The sequence below is a fragment of the Struthio camelus genome, chromosome 2, assembly GCF_040807025.1.
Source record: "Struthio camelus isolate bStrCam1 chromosome 2, bStrCam1.hap1, whole genome shotgun sequence".
Classification (NCBI taxonomy): Eukaryota; Metazoa; Chordata; class Aves; order Struthioniformes; family Struthionidae; genus Struthio; species Struthio camelus.
Genome location: NC_090943.1, coordinates 23,798,695 through 23,817,933, shown reverse-complemented (window position 1 = coordinate 23,817,933; position 19,239 = coordinate 23,798,695). Strand labels below are relative to the sequence as shown.

Sequence of the window (19,239 nt, the reverse complement as noted above, 5' to 3'; positions counted from 1 at the left end):
AATAAAATTTTGGTAAGATTTGCTGATAATGGTGGGTTTTTTTCATCTTTGTTTTGATGGATTATGTCAAATTATACAGGAAGGTAAAATAAATGGAAGTTCCCTATTAAGAATTTTAACTGTTTTTAACTCCCCAGCAATCTAAGGTCCTGTGACGAGGATCCTAGTCTTCTACATTGGGATCTGTTTTAATCTTTTCACCAATTCTAATCCAATACAAGTTACATCTTTTTTTTGGTTTTGGGCGCAAGTTTAGGTAATAATCTCTGCTCTATGGGTTTTCTTTTGTACAAGTCTAAATTCTGATGTGCGCCTGTGGCATTTTAAATGTGGATAGTCATATGCCTAAAGCCACAGAAGACTAGAGGGACTGTTTTCTGTATTGCAAAAGAAATTGCAGTTTGTTGTTACGTAGTTATATGACACCTTGTCTCATTTAGGTCTGCCCACACCTTATGTGGATCTAGGGTAATTGTTGAAGCCTGTTTAGCTACAAAGAGGTTTCATGTTTTCGCTAAAGATAATTTAGCTACAATTCAGTAAATGAATTTCTAACTGAACTTATACACTTGCACTAGTGTTGCACTGTTTATACAGTTGCACTAGGTTTTTTTTTTTTTTACATTGTCATACTTTGATAATATAGAATCACCAATACTACAAATTTAATCTTTCTTCCCTTTCCTCAATCCAATGAGCAAAGTACTCTGTTTCAGCAAGTGGGAATTCCACTGAATCCTTTTCTTTGATTATTTTACAGTGATCTAAAATTTGTTTAACTATGAGACTTTTCAAAGATCTGTTGCATATGATAACTGTGAGCTTTTTTGCGTGCCATTTTTGAGGAATGCTGGTTATATTTAAAACTGTTCAGTGAGCAAGCCTGCCTTTTCAACACAAAAGCTTGATTAAAACATAATGTGAAGTTCTACCATTAGAGGTGATGTGCTTTTCTGTTGTTATGCCTCATTCTTCAACACTTGTGGTTTATTTCAAAAGCTTTGATCATCTTTGACTTGCATATTAAATTATCTGACTACAGGAAAGGTATAAACAGTGTTGATACAGTGTTGGTTTTCTGCAATGGAAATGCTTATACAACTGGAGCCGTAGTTTATGAGCTCTTACTAAAATAATGTTATGAAATTGGAATGAGTCATTAAGCAGAATAAAAGGGAGAATTAAAGGCCACGTGTAATATGTTTAAGCATGAAGCACCTGTTTCGTTTCCCATCCTTCTCTTCCTCACTCACTTCTGGTTCAGTGTTAACTGATTCCTGAACCCCGTTCTGCTTGCATTTGACTTTGAGATGGTTGTACCTTTTGCATTTATGTATTAAGTTAATAAGATATATCTGCATTCATTTTAAACTATCACTACTGCAATTTTTCTCCAGCAGTGTTACTTAGTAAAAATAACAGGCTGAAAAAAATGAAGTTAGCGTACTGGAAGAAGACTTCAAATGGTGGAAAAGATGGAAATATTTACTGTAGTACTCTGTATTTAATATAAAAACAAAACAAAAAAACCAAAAAACCCACCCAAGAACAGACAGAAAAGCATCATTCACAAATGACTTGTCTGCTATTACTGTGTCTGTAACTTTGACCTGATTCCTTAGGGTTTTATCACTGCCTCAGTGAGTCAGTGTTCTGCTTAGATGGTTCTCCTTTCATTGTTTTTGTGCCTGCTCATACAAGAGAGGACGGTAAGACTACTTTCTTGATAGTCTTCCAAACTACCTTCTATTTTTTTTTTCTCCCAATCAAATTGCCCAATACAAGCAGCATTTTACCTAGTTAAAGCTATGTATGCCTAGTGCACCAACTATTAAGCTCTTTGACTAGTTTGTTTCAGGAATAACTGAATAACTGAGTCACTCAGATAATAAGTGAAAAATACATTTCCAAAACTGTGAAATGTTTTGCGCAGAGTAGTATTTCAGATTCCAGTTACTGTTTATTTTATCTTTGTTAAATAAATATAATAAAATTACTTGTGAATCAAATGCTTTATTTTTACTTTATAAAACCCAAACTGAAATTTATTGTGAATGCTTTTAGGATGTGTGAGTGCATAATACTGTAGCTTCTATCTTACCTTGCCCTCTTTTCTCTGTACCAGTTTGTTATTCCTGATCACTGTGCTGCCTCTGAAATTTGGGTTATAAAACTTCTGGAACAGAACTGTGGCCTAATATTTATATAGCATGCTCTGGAGAGCTGTTTAATAAATTGCCGAATAAACACAATTGTGTTCATGTGGAGTGCATGCCTTTCCTCTGATTTCTAAATAGTACTTCTCATAATTTATAGACTAAATTGTATAATGAGTTAATTTGAAATAAAAATAGGATTTCAGTGCTGTCTAGAATAAGGATTCTTAGTCTATGAGACTAAGCATTAGTCAGCTTAATGTTAGATACAGATGTAACATAAAGATTTTTTTTAAATATTTGAACATGTTAAAACGTTTAGTAGAAGCAATCACTGACAGTTAAAAATATATATTTGTCCACTTATCTGGAGTTTCTATGAATTACTGAGTTATTGTAAGTTTTGAAATTTGTGCTTGACACATATGGAAGATTGCTTGGTGATGAGGCTTTCTTGTTACTCTATATTTTTTAAATAAGACTTTGAATTTTCTTTTGTTTTATTAACCGTAATAGGAAAGGTTAGGTTAATGGTCCTGTTCCTGGACCGTTAAGCTTTTGAGCCTGCATCCTACCTTTTTAAATATTGCCTTAACATTAACGATCGTACTCTTTTTTGTGCTTGCCCTCATAACACATTAGTAGGCCTACTCACAAGTTAGCGCTTAAAAAGCAGTTATTCCTGAAAGATTTATCATGTGTTTTTTCTCGGGTAAAGTGAACATATGAAGAGTCTTAGATAATGAATAGATAATGGACAGTATTTGTCTTATAACCTTCATGTCTGTATTGGACCATTAATGAGTAGTAAGTTTCACTTATCTTTTGATCAGCATAAATAAAATAATCAGTTACATGAAGGTATACACTGAGTAACATGTAGTCTTACTATGTGGCAGCGTTTTCTATAATTAGTGCTACTAAATATGAGGTGGACATTTCTGTATAACGTAGACACTGCCAAATATAGTATAGCCAAGCAGTGGTGTAACATATACCTAAGTTTCGTGTTAGTTCTTGGATATCAGTGCAATATAAAACTAATTTTGTGTGTGTGTGGAGGGGGGAACTGCTGTAAATAATCCAAAAAAATGAAAATCCCTTACTTGAAATTCACGCTTCTTTTTTCCTCTTTTCGTTTTTAATTTGGAGTGAGGAAACAGTAAGAATCTCTTCAGGTTTATTCAGTAGATAATGCTTGCGTGCCAGTGATAGTTCTACCCTAGACTCACTCAGCCTTCTGCCACCTCTACAGACAGAACAAACAAACAAAGGCACACAGGTTTTAATAGACCAAACTATCCTAAACTCTCATTTTAAACTGTTTCTTAAATTTCCTTTTCCCATTATTTCTATCTGCTACAGCATAGGTAAAACTTGCATTCTGTATTTAAGAGTTTTGAAACTTAAATACAAAATTCAAGTGCATTTTACGTACAACTTCTGTGTAAAATTCTGTATGTATAAAATTCTTCTGTAAATTCTATATTAAACTTGAATTCTGTATTTAATAGTTTTGAAACTTATATATAGAATGTGTAACAGTTCTTTAGCACTTGTTGGTTCACTTTTCCGAATGTTAGACTATAGATTAAAATAGAATCTATGAGGAATGTAGTGATAATAAATAAACAAACAATCCCCCAAAACCCAAAACTGTTACAGAGGGCTGGTGGTAGTTTGTATGTAGGCAGCTAATCTTCATCTGTTATGAAGCATCTGAGAATACAAATATACTATTGAAATATTGACTTATGTTCATTTACTTGTCCTACAGATAAAGGGAGATGTTACATTTTGATATTAGATACTTTAATAGATGTGTTTTAAAAAGAAATTAAATGCAAGGAGACAAATTTGATTTAGCAAAAAACTATTTTCATTAAAACTAGGCTATGAGTTTTGAAATATGTGATTACATGAAAATATGATTTATATGAAAGTTTCTGTGCTATGAATTTTTTCTAAAGAGTAAAAATGAAGTATTTAATGGAGGTGCATGACTATGGAGAGTTATAATCAAAAATAAATATAGCTTACTGACACATTGTGATAATGAAGAAAACTAGCAATTCTACAGATAGAAATGACTAGAACTGTTAATGCTATAGTTCTTTTAATTGTAACATTAAAAAAAGCTATTAAATAATTTATTGACCTTATTTGGGAGAACTTGCTGTCTACTATTAGCCTTTTCATGCATTGAAATCTGTGCAATAGGAAATGTTCTTTCCATTACGTTATTTTCAAACTGTCTTGTGTTTCTTTAGGCCTAAGGACTGTCTTCGTTCTATTATGAAGAGAGTGAACCATAAAGATCCCCATGTTGCTATGCAAGCATTAACAGTAGGTGACTTTTTAATGTATTCTTTTTCCTTCCTGAAAGGTTACGTTGCAAAAAGTTTCACTGAGTTCTGATCTCTTTCTCTTCAGCTTCTAGGAGCATGTGTATCAAACTGTGGTAAAATCTTTCATTTAGAAGTCTGTTCAAGAGATTTTGCCAGTGAAGTAAGCAATGTGTTGAATAAGGTAATGTATTGCATCGATCTGTAGGATTCATATAAAAGCTGAATTAGAGAATTAAGATAATCTAGAAGTAGAGCGGAACCTAATTCTGGAAATTTTGGGGGCGAGGGGGATACAAGATTACTGGGATGACAGTCAGTGGATAAAAGCTTCTTTATGGCCACTTCAAACTACAGTTATTTACATATTCTGTTCACTGCGGGGGAAGAATATATGCAGATTCATTTTAACATTAAGTAAAAACCACGAAACACTAAATGCAGATAGGTAGTGAAATGTAGGCGATACAGGACTTTTCTGTAACTTTTTGTTTTCCTCTATTCTGAGTAATGTACATATTGTTTAGATGCTATTGCTGAAGACAATCAAACGCAGTGCTGAATAGTCATATTCTATATTCTCCTTTCTAACAGATATATCCCTTAGTGATACACCTGACTGTAAAATAAAGTTTCTATATAGACAGTAATAATGGGTGTCTTTCTATTGAGCACGAAACAACAATAATTGAGAAATTACCTCCGTGTTTTCAAAATTTGACATTAGATATTAGACAAAGCTATCTGAAAAAATGGGAGTTGCAAAGTTAAACTGGAAAACATATTTCAGTTTAAAATTGCCACATTAAAAAGAAGAGTTAATATTGATACCACCTTAACAATGAGGGTTATGTTTCTCGCTATATATACTTATGTATTTTAACCAGCTATGGTTAACCATTTACACATTCTTTACCATAACTTACCCAGTGTGCTGCAAAAGAGAACTGCAATTTGGACTAGGAAATTAAGAGAATTTGAAGGACTACAATTTTATTATTTCATAATCTAATGTGAAATTAAGGAATTAAGAAAAGATTGCTGAATTATTTAACTAGTTTCTGCTATTCTCTAGGGTCATCCAAAAGTCTGTGAAAAGCTGAAAGCTCTTATGGTGGAATGGACAGATGAATTCAAGAACGACCCACAGCTTAGTTTAATATCTGCTATGATAAAAAATCTTAAGGAACAAGGAGTTACTTTTCCAGCTATTGGTTCGCAGGTATAATAAATCTTGTGGTTATTCTTAAAAGGAATCAGAAATTCTTTTTATCCACAATTCTGTATTCTGCAGTTTGTAATCATGAATTCTATAATGCATTTGGCAAACAAAATGAAATCTCTGTCTTAAAAATGTTCCTTTGAGGGATGAAACGCTCCGGTTTACTTTTGATTGTTATATCGCAGATGAATACATATCAAAATGTAGTGGTGAATGTAATACGTTGTCACAGTTTTTCTCTGAATCCACTTTAACATCTTTTTGCTTTTGGCTAGGCTGCTGAACAGGCAAAAGCGAGTCCAGCTCTAGTTGCCAAAGATCCTGGTACAGTAGCTAACAAAAAGGAAGAGGAGGATTTAGCTAAGGGTGAGTGTGTTTACTTGATGACCTAATCAATTTAATGAAAAATATCTAATAAAGCAGGAAAAAATGTTTTGCCTCCTTCCTTGCTGTGAATAGTATACTTTTCGATTGTGGTTATGATTTCCATTCCCTCTCTTCTGTTCAATTCTTAGAGGGTTAGAGATCAAAATTACTCTATAGGTAAGACCAAGTTGAATAATTCCCGATCGTTTTTTTTTCCTTGACCTTGCCAAACTGAAATAACACTGTAATAGTCTGCTAAATTTGATGTTAAGGACGTGCTCCATTAAGAAAATGTTTAGTACAAGTTCTGCATTTACATTTTTCTCTCTTCCTGGGGCCAGTGAAACACATTTATTTGGAGTTTAAACATCTGATGGCAGCAGATGATAATATTTGTAGCATAAGTGGTATACAAAATTGGATTCAGTATTTTAGGTACACTTTGAACTTTATTTCTTTGTATAATGCTTCCTTTATACTTAAAGAACTTTAAGCCTTTGGTTGTTCTAAGCATAATGTTTGTTAAATGTCTCACTGTGGCCCCGGAAAACAACTGTGGAATGCTTGCTTTTGATTTACTGTTATATCAAGGCATATGTCATTTACCAATCCTACGCCAGATACGTGCAAAGAATTATTCTCAAAGTGGATTGATCCTCGTGATGTAGTTACTATTTTTTGAGGTCAGACTTTGCAGCAGCAGCAAAAGGGATAAAAGGTTAGCCCCTGTACACAGTACAAGCTTTGGGCTTAAAGCTGTAACAAAGGCTGTTCACTTGGGTGCGTGTAACTAATGAACCTGACAATGGGTATGTAAAATCTTCATAGCATGAATAGAGTTTTTGTTTGGTGGATGTTTGCAATTTCTCGCCTGTGATAGATAAATTCTTCAGCTGTTATTCTTCAGATGTCACATAGTATAGCTTTGTTTTTTACTTAAACCCCTGTTGGGCCATCTGTATATGTTGTCAGTAGCCCCTTCAACGGTAGAGTCACCAAAGTTTGGCTTCCTATGGATGCAAGGCTCAAGGCTGAGATTTCTATGTGGGTTCTTCATTGTTTATTTTCCTGTGATAGTCTATCATTTCTTGTTTTTGCGTCCTCACCTCTGTCCAATCTCATACATACATGGTCGTCTATTTCATAGACTTGGAGTAGCTTAATACGATTGACACCATTTTTTTTATTTCTTTTTTTCTTTATTTTCCCCTCACTCAAGTTTAATTGAAAAAGGCCAAGAGGCTCAAGATTGTTCAGGGAGGGATAGGGAGAGAAAAAGGATGGACAAATAGACAAGCAAAAGCACATAACTCTTGCTTCTTTAGGAATCCAGGCTAAAAACTCCAGATCTGACAGAGAAACACTGTGAAACAGCTGTATCTTTTCATGATTTCAAGCAATCTGGTATAAGTTGAACATCATTTATATACTAGTAAGAATTTAAATATTGTCTATCAGTCCAAGATTGTAATAAAAAAGAATTACAAAACGTTAAAATTCTATGTTTCACAGTTTATTCAAAGGGTTTAGCCCTATGTGACTTCACTGAATTACCCCGATTTTTGCTCGAGTATTCCTCACTCATCCAGGTCCTGTCCAAGTTGAAAACCTTGGTAGATCTTTTGTTAACATCAATGGGGGCTCGCTAATTTTAAAATATCTTTTGTTTTTTATGGTCATTTCCAAGTGAAAGGAAGAAATTGGTTATGATGCAATAAGAATGGAATTATACTGAAAGTTTCTATAGAATTAAATTTTCAAATCATTCAACACATTTATATTTAGAGTTTTAATATGAATATCTTCTTTTGTAGCTATTGAACTGTCACTAAAAGAACAAAGGCAGCAGCAAGCAGCACTTTCCACTTTGTATCCGAGCACCTCAAGCCTTCTAACAAACCACAAACATGAGGGCCGAAAGGTTCGTGCTATCTATGATTTCGAGGCTGCTGAAGACAATGAATTAACGTTTAAAGCTGGAGAACTTATAACTATACTTGATGACAGGTAACTTGTATAGGTTGCATACTAGAAAATTATCTTTAGACTTGCACTGTTTGTGTTTAATTTTTTAAAATGTTAAATCATCAATCTCAACATCTGATATTTATTTCATTTGTAATTTTCACATTCACGCTCTGATGTTCCCATTATGCTTTTCAAGGGTGGATTTTCACTCTGTAACCAAATTCCTTGACTCATAACTTTGTAGAGAGTTTTTAATAGGGAAATAAAACGATTTCTAAATTTTCTTGATTTGCCCTTACCATTTTTTATTGTATTGTTTTTCTTTTTTCTGAGGTGTATATTAGTGCTAATGAATTATTTTGAGTATTTCACACTCAACTCCTGAGGGTTTCAGCCAAATTTGGGTTTGAATAGATGCAGTAGAAGATTGAATAAGTGTATTAAAATTATGGCAATGCAGCCTATATTTTATATATACTTTCCTGTTAAAATTGAAAGCTTAGAATTAAATGGTGCTATCTTTTTGTAAGTTGGAGCTTACTTTTCACGTCATCTCTAATGTTCTTTTCGTTTATGACAGCACTAGTCTATCTGGATCCCTTCTTTATCCAGAGAAGAACCATTTTAGGATTGATTGTCTTTCTGTTTTTATACATGAATTTGGCATTCTTTTGCATTTTCTCTCTCGCTCCCTCTTTCTCTCTCGTATATTCATAAAACAACCGTATTGCTCTCATTCATATAAAATATCAAAAAATTTCATTCAGCACTTAAGCTATATTACCTCTTACTGCTTTCTAGGTTCATAGATTCCAACTCTATAATTGCATTCTGCTTTGCTAAGGTACCATGGGTGGTGATGGATGCTGATAGCAATACTGTCAGGAGCAAATCTGTGTTTAAGTACTGAAGTATATTCTAAGGTTTTAATGCAGTGAGACCTTGCTTGCTTTAAAACAAGTCTTGGCTCCTGTGGCTGTCTTGGCCAAAATCCTCTTAAGTATGCAATCCCTGGCAGAAAAAGTGGTCTTTCCAGAATGGCAGATTTGTTTTGCTGACTCAACATATGCAATATCAGCAAAAGCATTTTGCAAAAATTAAATATACATTTGAACTTTATAGAGCTAACATTTCAAGTTCTCCTTAGCCAGATACAACTTTGACTCAGGCTGTATTTAAGGTTCCCTGTCTACTTTCTTATGTATTTCTTTACGGTATGATCTTATAAAATGCTTTCAATTCCAGTTATTCTGAAACAGCACACTGCAAAATGAAAAGCTGAACTCGTACATTCATAATACCCCACTGCACTGATTTCTTGGAATACCATAGCAGGGTAGATGTGGGGTCATTTCAGTCCGCTGCCCTGTTTTTCTGCAGGCTGATTCAAAGAAGATGCAGAAACCTTCCCACAGTCAACTTCAGAATTATCTTCTCTGTGGGGGAAAATTATCCCTAATTTTTTTTTTTAGTAAGAGAGAATGTGAAAGCTCTTTATCCTTACCACAATTTTTAAACTATTCTAGTAGATGTTATTACCCAGGTAAATAGCTGCTTTTTGGATTCCTGTAGAGTTCTCACTCATAAGTCCCTATCAGGATATTTTGGAAAAGATGAACCAATAAAACCACAGTATAACCCTTCTGCAAAAATCAAGAATAATCATGTCTGCTGTATAGAAGCATATGTTGTAAACATATTTTATTGCAGTTGGATTCCATATTGAATGCTGTATTTAAGTATCTCCTAGATTTTTTTGTCATACAGGTGGCTTCTTGTATAAATATTTCTGCATAGATCCAAGTTGTATGTATGTGCAGGTAATATAAATATCTCATACCGTGTAATTCCTAGGAAAAATACCCTTTTTGTATGAGTTTTTCAATGTGTGTATGTTTTTGTTTGAATTTTTAGTGATCCAAATTGGTGGAAAGGTGAAACTCATCAGGGTATAGGATTGTTTCCATCCAATTTTGTAACAGCTGATCTCTCTGCTGAGCCAGAAATGAGTGAGTAACATTGTTTATGCGTATTAGGTCTTGCTATGCTTCAAAGGATATTTCTGTAGTGGTGTAGTTCTGTTTTTTCTCTTATTTTACTTCAGAATTTAGTTGCAAGTCAAAGTCAAACCAAGGAGCCCTTGCTGGGCTCTCACAAACAGTCCTGTATGTCAGACCAAGGCTGCCCATGGTGTCATCTGCTGAAAAAATATTTTGCTGCCTACTGCTGGCTGCCCTTTTTCTCAGTAGCTTCCTTGAAACTCATTTGACGGTCCCATTGACAGCTAGATAAATTCTATAGGCAACAGCAGCTTTTCTCCGAATTATCTCTTCACCTGGATATTGATCTTGGTTTCTAAGCCCGATTTTTTCCCCTCTGTGTGCATTGGTGCTTTTTTTTTTTCTCTTCTTTCACTAGGAGTAAGTTCTGGGGTTTTTGGAGGGGGGTAATGTGCTTGAAACTTTCAGAAATCCTTATATTCTGTCATCAGAAGTAACTTTTTTTATTTCCTCCAAATTTCAACAGAACGGTAATTTTACACTAGATGTTTCAAATGCAAAGCTCGTAACTGGGCAAAATGCTAGTTGTAGAACATTACATAATTGTTCTGTAATTCCTTTTATTTTACAGTGAAAGCTGAGAAGAAGACAGTGCAGTTCAGTGATGAAGTTCAAGTAGAGACAATAGAACCTGAGCCTGAACCAGTTTATATTGATGAAGTAAGTATGATACTAACACTTATTTTCAGCATCTGGTACATTTAAACAAATACTGTTTAACCCTTTCAGCCTGTACGTCAGAAGCATTTTGAATTGTCAAGAGAACATAACCAAAAGAGAAGGGGAAGGAAAGGTTGGTTTAAATTTAACTTTTTTTTTTTTTAATCTACCATCTTCTTATGTATTCATGTATCTTGATGGTCTTGGGAATTTCTGAAACTGAATTGGGAAACTGCATTCAATTTGTGGCCCTACTCTAGGATTGTACAGCTGTGCACCTCTAGATTAGAAGCTGAGTGTGGAGTGATGCATTTGTGTTCAAGTTTGCTTTAAATGCTTCAAGATACCTCAGAGATGCCCATCTTGAGCACTGTCTTAGAGTTATTTCCAGTTATTTCCAGTCTCTTTCCTTTGTATTTTGTAAATACATTTGCACTGATCCCACTAGGTGGTAGTATTGCGTATGTAATAAGTAGAATGAAAAATAGAAACTGGTCAGGAAATAATGTCTCAAAGGACTTCTGGAGTTAAAAAGCTATACTGCACATTTTACTCATTACTTATGATCATTTTTATTATTTGACTTCTCCTTCTTTAACCGTCTTACTTCTTGTAAAGTGGCATATATGATTTGTATTTATTTGAAGGTATTTCAGGTAGAAGTTATAAAAACTGCTTTAATTTACTACCCTGCGAGTGCTAATTCTTCTGCCCCTCCCCCAAACACACATGCACAGTAATTTCACCGTTTGTTTTCTAGGATAAAATGGACCAACTCTTGCAGATGTTACAAAGTGCAGATCCATCTGATGACCAGCCAGACCTCCCAGAATTGCTTCATCTTGAGGGTAAGAAAATCTCATGCTTCTTGTTCTTCTCTCCAGTAATTACCCACACTAAAACAAGTTGGAACTATACTGAAACTAGTTCAGCTTCCTACATGGACCACAAACATGTCTGAGGAAAGTGCCTGAGCCTTAATTGTCGTCTTACTTCCTGTTTTCCCACATGCAAGAGACCAATGTGCAGAATGTTAACTTAAAGCAAACCCCTTCCTCTCTTGAGGAAACTATATTCCAACATCTTTTTTTTTCTCAAGACCCAGGAATAGTTAATTTCATATTCATCCATTTTTTCCTTCAGAGAATAGCCCAACATGAATTGGGAGAGGGAGAAGACTCGATGAGAGGTAGCGGAAATATTACTATGACTTAGAATAGACCTGTGAGTGTGCCACGTTTTCAACTTACGTGCATATTCCTGTAAGACTCCAGCAGTAGGTATTACCTTACAGAATGCTACAGACACTTTAGACTGTCTGAATTGTTCTGAGTCTTAAGGACTAGACTTCCTCTTCAAAGAGGCTGTCCTACCCAGGTCGACAGATGCAGCACAGATCTTGGAAGGGGGAGAGAAGGAAGGTAAAGAAATGTCTCCGTTATCGGACAGAAGACTGTCTAGCCCTTTGTGCACCATTCTGCATCAGCTTAAAAAAATAATTCACGTGTGACCAGAGTTTGTTAAGAAAATGGCAGATTCCCGACCTATCTAGAAGTTAAATAAGAAAAAGTGTTTGAGATAAATGCTTGGATATCTCCCGTCTTCTCACATCCATCTGGTTCATCACATCTGTAAATATATCTATCGCCTTTTAGGAACTGCAAGTCAATGACATGTGGCTGCACCTATTCTAGCCTCACCAAAGCTGAAGGGGGATAATAAGAAATGTGAATGGTTTTATTCCTTCAGGTGCCAAAAATGTAGTTATAGAGGCCGTTGTCTAGGAAGGGGATTACTTCTGGACAGAGGCAAAGAAATTAAAGGTATGCTGATCAACCAATTGCCATATATGGCTGAACATTAGGACCTCCTTTCTAAATAAAACACTTTGCTAAGCTGCTGCTTTATATCAAGAGGTAGTAATTCATCATGTAATTTACAGATTCATATGCCTTTTGTAATTGGAAGTTTTGCTGTAGTCAAACAGAAGTTATTGTGATACCTATACAAGAATGACACATAAAGTTGTGGTCCTGTGACTATGAAGAACGTCAGATGATATTATGCAGAGTTTGGCAACCTGTCAAGGATGGAGCCCAAGAAAGCATTTTTCTCTTTTAAATGAGAGGGTGAAATATACCAAAAGAAACTTAGTGGGAATTTGAAGATGTTTGTTACCCCTTAGAGGGTAGGTACTGCTAATCCACAATATTTTGCCTTATATTTGAGGTGGGGCATCAATTCCCACTACGATGTAGGATCTGGATTCTACAACTCAGATGTAAGATCCTGTAGTTGAGAGATACAAGATTTGTATACTCGCTGAATAAGGTCAGCGTCTTGAAAATATGAAAATATACTTAGCGGAAAGTCTTTTAAACTGATTGTGAGTAAAGTTTATCTCCATTTAAATAGTATGGAAAGTCTTACATCCTGGAAGAGCTGATTATGATACTCAGTTTGGTCCACTTAGCTGCATTAGCGCTTATTACCCTGCTTTTGCTACCTGTTTGGAGAATCTCCTGTCCATTAATTCTGTAATGCAATAATGTATGTTCAAGGCTTCCTTGGAGCCTAGTTCTCCTTTAGAATATTTGTAATTACATTCACGTTGGGAGCACATTTGTTGAAACTGGATGGTGTTCTTTTTTTCTAAGAACATGGTCCTGCACTTTGCGCATTGATTTTTCAGCTATGAAGAAAAGAGGATGTTCTCTTAGTTCTTGTTGGCTGTTTAACCTTGTAGGAACTGACAGTGATTCGCATGGTATCTTTGATCTGATCAGGGGATCCTTTTCTTGATTTTCGACTCAGACTATGGAACAGTAAGAGAGTGATGCCTCCACCTGATTTGATAGCGGAACCAAAAGTGCCATTCCCTGTGTCCTTAGCTTTATAAGGAAGTTCAGTATTCTTCTACCAACCTGACTTGACTTTTGGAAAAAACTGGAAAAAATCTTGCTGCTAAATGTTTAGGATTTGATGTTTAGTAATTCTTTTCTGGGATCACCGAACAAAATTAGCTACTTCTTCAAATATTGCTGTGGAAAAATTGTTCAAACTAGTACTTCATATCCTGAATATCCATTACATTGTTTTGCTTCCAAAAGTTTCAGTGCCTGTAGTAACCACCAGGCGAGACTATTGAATCCTTGGGGGGAATACTAGTTTTTCTTTTATTTTTATTCAAACAATTAAACTTTTTCTTCTTTGATATGTCTAGCAACTATGGAAAGGAATAAAAAAATCTGCAACAAAAAGACTACAAGCTATTTTTAAATGTACACACGTGCATGCACACCCCCCCCCACACACACCCCTTGATGCTTACCAGACATTTTCTATTTTAGGAATTTTTTCATGAATATTTATTTTTTAAAGTAATTTGGGTTACCTTGAAAGCTGATGCAACAGAACATAGTCTGTAGCTGCAGCTGTAGTGCTTTGAAGGCAGTCATAGTAGTATACCTCAGGCTTTTTCCCACAGAGATCTGATTTGTGATTGAGAATTTACTGTTTGTGGGCAAGGATCTGTTTCAGTGTATGTCCTAATTAAGTTCTTTGCTCTGTGCACTTGACTTGCAGGCAATTCTAGGTGTTTGAGGGTTCTCTTATGAAGTGAGGATCTATTTGCCATCCATATTCAGTGGATGCTTTCTCAGGGCTTAACTTTCTTCGATACTAATCTGCCAGTTCTCTTTATAGATAATGGGAACCTATGAGATACATGCAGCATTCTCCTACATATTAACTTTGTGGTTGACTGTTTTAATGTTAGTGTACAGGCCTCTAAGCAGTACTTGTCATGCCTTTTAACACACTAGGCGTTCTATATGAAAATAGATAGAATTTACACCAAGCTTTAAATCTTTTTGCAGTATTTCTACCAATATGCTTCTGATTCCAGGCTCAGAGAAGTAGATGGATGACTCTCATCCAACTCCTCTTTCACCTGGAGTTGCCTTCAAGGAAAGCCAACACATAAGTGATACTCTTTCACCCATTATGGCCTAGAGGTTTTCAGGACCTTCTGTGACCCTAAGCTTGGAAATCTAGGAGTGAAGACACGAACTCCAAAGCTGCTTATAATGTATTTGGGTCATCTTTGGTGCCTGAATCTGTTTTTCTCCTCTCTGTTTGAATGTTGCATGACTGTTGCGATTGATCAGATTACTAAATAGTTTATTACTTCAGAAAGTGGTATATTTTGCACTCTGGAGCAGGGTTGAAGTATCCCATTTCAGCTTCCTTGTCCACTTATTTTGTATCACTTTTTACACCTGGCAGAATCAGTCTTTCTATTAGTTGATTGGGGTTCACTTGGCAGTTACAAGACCCTTGAGTCCTTGTGTTGAAAGCTGGGAGGTGCGTGTTTAACTCTTCTGTTCTACTTCTGTAAGTTTGTGTTGTTTTTTTGTGTGGTATGTTAGTGGTTTGAGAAAGCCTTACTTTGTGACAGAGTCTCTCCTCTCAGCATATTCGGATTCTAGTAAAATAGGAAAGTGTTGTTAGTACCTTTAATGTTTACGTGATCTGAATAATGGCAACATGTTTTCCCCTTCACTGTTTCCATAGGTAGTCTTTTTGGTAGTAATAATGTTGAGTGCACAAAAGAGCCAGGGTCCAGTGCTGGATTGTCTTCCTTGAAGAAAGACCGCCCTTTAGTTTCACCTACAGTTTTTATGCAAAATAGTTTCAGCATGCTATTTACTTTCTTTTGTATGCCACAACTATCTGCAACTAATGTTGCTTTATGCCCCCTGGGTTTTACATTTGTATTTTTTATTTGTTTATTTTTGTTCTTATGAGGATTCCTTGTCTCTGTACCACTACCACCACTACTGAAAATTTTAACCACTACCACTACTGAAAATTTTAGCTGGATCTCATTCTTAGATTTTTCATGATGCTGCATCTGTTACTGTAAATTTTTTGGCCTAGAGATTATCTTTAAAACCTTTTGATTAATATCTAAGCATGTCTAGCTGCTTTTTTTCCTCCTGCTTTCTGAATTGAAGTATGGAAATACTTTGAAATCTTTATTACTCTGGTATATTTTAATGTTCTTCTGTTCTAGCAATATGCCACCAGATGGGACCTCTCATAGATGAAAAATTGGAAGATATAGACAGGTAAAAAAGTACATATATGTTTTGACTCAAATTATGGCTCATTTTTAGAGACACTGCTACTTACAGTACTCTTTATCATTTCTGTGAATACTGGCAAAGAAAGTAGGTGTAATTATTAGCAGCTTCTCATTTGGGAGCAGGTCTGAAGGGTTTCTTTTCTTGTCACATAATATTTTGTAGTGTTACACTGTTTGGGATTATGGCACTTGTCAGGCATCGCTTCACAGGTTGTAAGAATAACTTGCTTATCGCACCTCGTGATAGGACCCCTGTATAGTCTGTTCTGTATTGAAGTTAGCTAAAATGTAGATTAAGATGTATAATATATTTTTTAGGAAACATTCAGAACTTTCAGAGCTCAATGTTAAAGCAATGGAGGCTCTTTCTTTGTATAACAAGTTGATGAATGAAGACCCAATGTACTCCATGTATGCAAAACTGCAAAACCAACAGTATTATATGCCGTCATCTGGTGTTTCTGGCTCTCAGGTATGTATGTAATATTTAATAGGCATGGATATTATCAAGACCATATTGAGCTACATACAGTTGATTTCTTATAAATTACTAGTGGTAAACAGTTTCTCACCAGAGGTAACTTTTGTATAAAACTTGCCCAAATAATTCTTACAGTATGTTTATATACATTATTAAAATGAATGTATGTAAATTTTGTAGGATTCTGCATGTTCTACTGTATGTGGCATATTGATTGCAGGTCGTGATTTGGCTTTTGTTTCTGAGCCTCTTCCTCCACCCCCTAGAGTTGAAAACCTCTTTTTATGGTCTTGATTGTAACCTAGTATTAAGGTAACTATCTTGCTCCTCCAGAAATAGGCTCAAGTGAAAGATCAGCGTTTTCTCTTAAATCCTTGTGTATAAGCAAAATTTTATTTGTTTTTCAGTTGAAAGCTTTGGAAAATCTTCCTTTTTCAGGTTCTGACAAATTTTAGTTCTGCTCCATTGACTGCAGTTTGATCAAGAAAAAAGCCTATCCTGTGTTTTGAGTGGCACACAAAGTATACAATGAAAAAATTAAAGCCGACCAGGCCTTTGCCCTGTGGGTCAAATAAAGTAAAAAACGAAAGGAATTAAATTAACATTTAAGAATATGCCTTCCCCACCCTAAAATCATTCTCTTTTTAGTTCCTTTTTTTCAAAATCTGAATAGAGAGCACTTAGCTTTTAAATTACTGAAGTTACAAATTACAATTCTCTTATGCCAGCTCTTGCATGTAGTTCACTTTATCTCTGAGTAGACCTTTTACCTTATTCATATACTGTGGTATCTTTGAAAGATCTTTTAAATATTTGAATGTTGTAATTCCATAGTCTAAAGCACACTTGCTATATTATTTTTCTGTTTATAGGAATATTTAGTATTTCAGGCTGGTTACCAATAACTCACTTGCTTTTCAAATGAATAGACACAAACTGGAGCCAACTATATCTGTGTGTGTGTCTATGTGTGTGTATGTATGTACATGTGTGTGTGTATATATATATATATATATATATATATATATATATAAATCTCTCATTCTGTCCCCATTCCTGCGTTATTATATAAACATTGGCACAGAATTGGTTCTTTCAGCTTCCTATGAATATGCACCTACTTTCACTGTCTTCTAAAAATGAAGATGCATATTTTTGCACAGTGTCATTAGGGCAAGCGATGAGAGGTCCTCAATCCACATACGATAATAATCATGTCATGGTGGTATTAAACAATTTTAGTGTTTTATGAATAGGCATATTTCTAAGAAGGAAAAACAGGATTTTAGGGTGTAGATGAGCCAGTAAAAAGTGCTGAAGAGCTGGGACGCCTCCTATCCTTGCTGCCTAAATAAAGAATTCTAAAATTCTTTTGTAATGTTGATAATTCTTCTATGGATACTTTATCTGAGATTCACGGGTCTTAAGATTGAAGGACCATATATCATTAGCTTACATAAACTCAGCTATGCATAAGATCTGATAATTTCTTCTAGCAATTTCTGTGTTAAGCCAAATACTTAATGAGTCAAGTAAAGCATATTTTAGAAACTTAGTTTTGATTTTAGAATCCAGAGAATCTAATGCATCTACTAACAGGTTTATACTCTGGTTAGTTGTAAAACGTAACCTTAGTTGCAGTTGAGACTTTTAAAGACCTTTTCCCCTACTGCTCAAATAATTTTACAATGACAGTCTCTACAGTTACCTACATGAAATGTTTAGCTAAAGATAGGAAAATAGCATATATTTGACTTTTCATTTTAACGACTCTGCATGGTGAAAGTTATCTGGGCATCAAAAATTAGTTTCTACTTTGAACTGTGATTTTTTACAGTTAATTTAATTTTTACAAATTAAATCCTTTAGCATTTCCAATTCAAAAGTGAGAAGTTCTAATAATCCCGAATGATGATAATTGAAATAAAATTTAGAATACAAGTTGTCCAATTATCTATTTCACCTTTTATGTACTGGAGTGTGAGTATAGATATGTAAATACTGCCCTTTGAAAATCTAGTATTTTTTTCATACTGGTACACTAAATAGAAGACAATGAGAGGCTTTCCTTGAAAATACCTTTAATAAAAGATTTTATAGACTGTTTTTAACTTCTAAAGTCAGATATGAAGTACCAATAATTTCCTCAGTTTTATTTTTTATGTTCCTGTATTTAACTTCCTAGGTTTATCCAGGGCAACCTCAAAGTAATGCATATTTGGTGGCAGGGAATGCACAGATGGGCCATATTCAAGGCTATAATCTTCCTCCTGAACAACTCCCTTCTCTCAGCCAAGGCACAGTTACTCCATCTGCCAGCTCAGGACTACCTGGTCAGCCTGCGCAAACGCCTTACACCAAGTAATTTAATATTTTTCCTATTTAAGTTTTAAATTAATTTAAACATAAAGGACTATAGATGATATTTAAAGGAGAAATTTTGTCTTATAAAAGTTTAATTTTAAACACAATGGAAAAATAATTCAATGCAATTATTTCCAAAGTGCTTTTTATTGATGTTGTATATTTGGTTTAAAACGAAACAAAAGAAAAAAACCATACAAGATCTGACAAACTTTGAACGCATCCATTTTTCTAAGAAAAACTAAAGAAAAGGTACATAAATCAGTCATCTCTATATCATTTAATGATCAAGGTTATCTGCTGCTTGGGCTGGTATTGTGTAATTTCTGAAATGTGTATATTGTCGTGTACTTTTGTTTCAAATATCTTACTGTGGTAGTATGGAGAGAATTCTGTTCATTTTGAGAAAGAAGTGGATGGACTATGAATGTTCAATAAAGCTTATGTAGTTTCCCCATATAAAGAAGC

The 19,239-nt window shown here is 34.8% G+C and overlaps 1 protein-coding gene across 4 annotated transcripts in view; it reads left to right on the top strand.

Annotated features, from left to right (window-relative positions):
• The window catches only part of STAM (signal transducing adaptor molecule), a 40,178-nt gene that overhangs the window by 15,161 nt on the left and 5,778 nt on the right, over positions 1–19,239 (top strand). For all 4 annotated transcript variants that reach the window (XM_068934644.1, XM_009673699.2, XM_009673700.2 and 1 more), the window contains exons 3-13: positions 4,427–4,502; positions 4,590–4,685; positions 5,577–5,723; positions 5,999–6,089; positions 7,904–8,096; positions 9,972–10,066; positions 10,689–10,777; positions 11,538–11,625; positions 15,855–15,909; positions 16,245–16,398; positions 18,593–18,768. In XM_068934644.1, the coding sequence (XP_068790745.1) occupies positions 4,427–4,502; positions 4,590–4,685; positions 5,577–5,723; positions 5,999–6,089; positions 7,904–8,096; positions 9,972–10,066; positions 10,689–10,777; positions 11,538–11,625; positions 15,855–15,909; positions 16,245–16,398; positions 18,593–18,768 (1,260 nt within the window). The remainder of the gene's footprint in view (positions 1–4,426; positions 4,503–4,589; positions 4,686–5,576; positions 5,724–5,998; positions 6,090–7,903; positions 8,097–9,971; positions 10,067–10,688; positions 10,778–11,537; positions 11,626–15,854; positions 15,910–16,244; positions 16,399–18,592; positions 18,769–19,239) is intronic.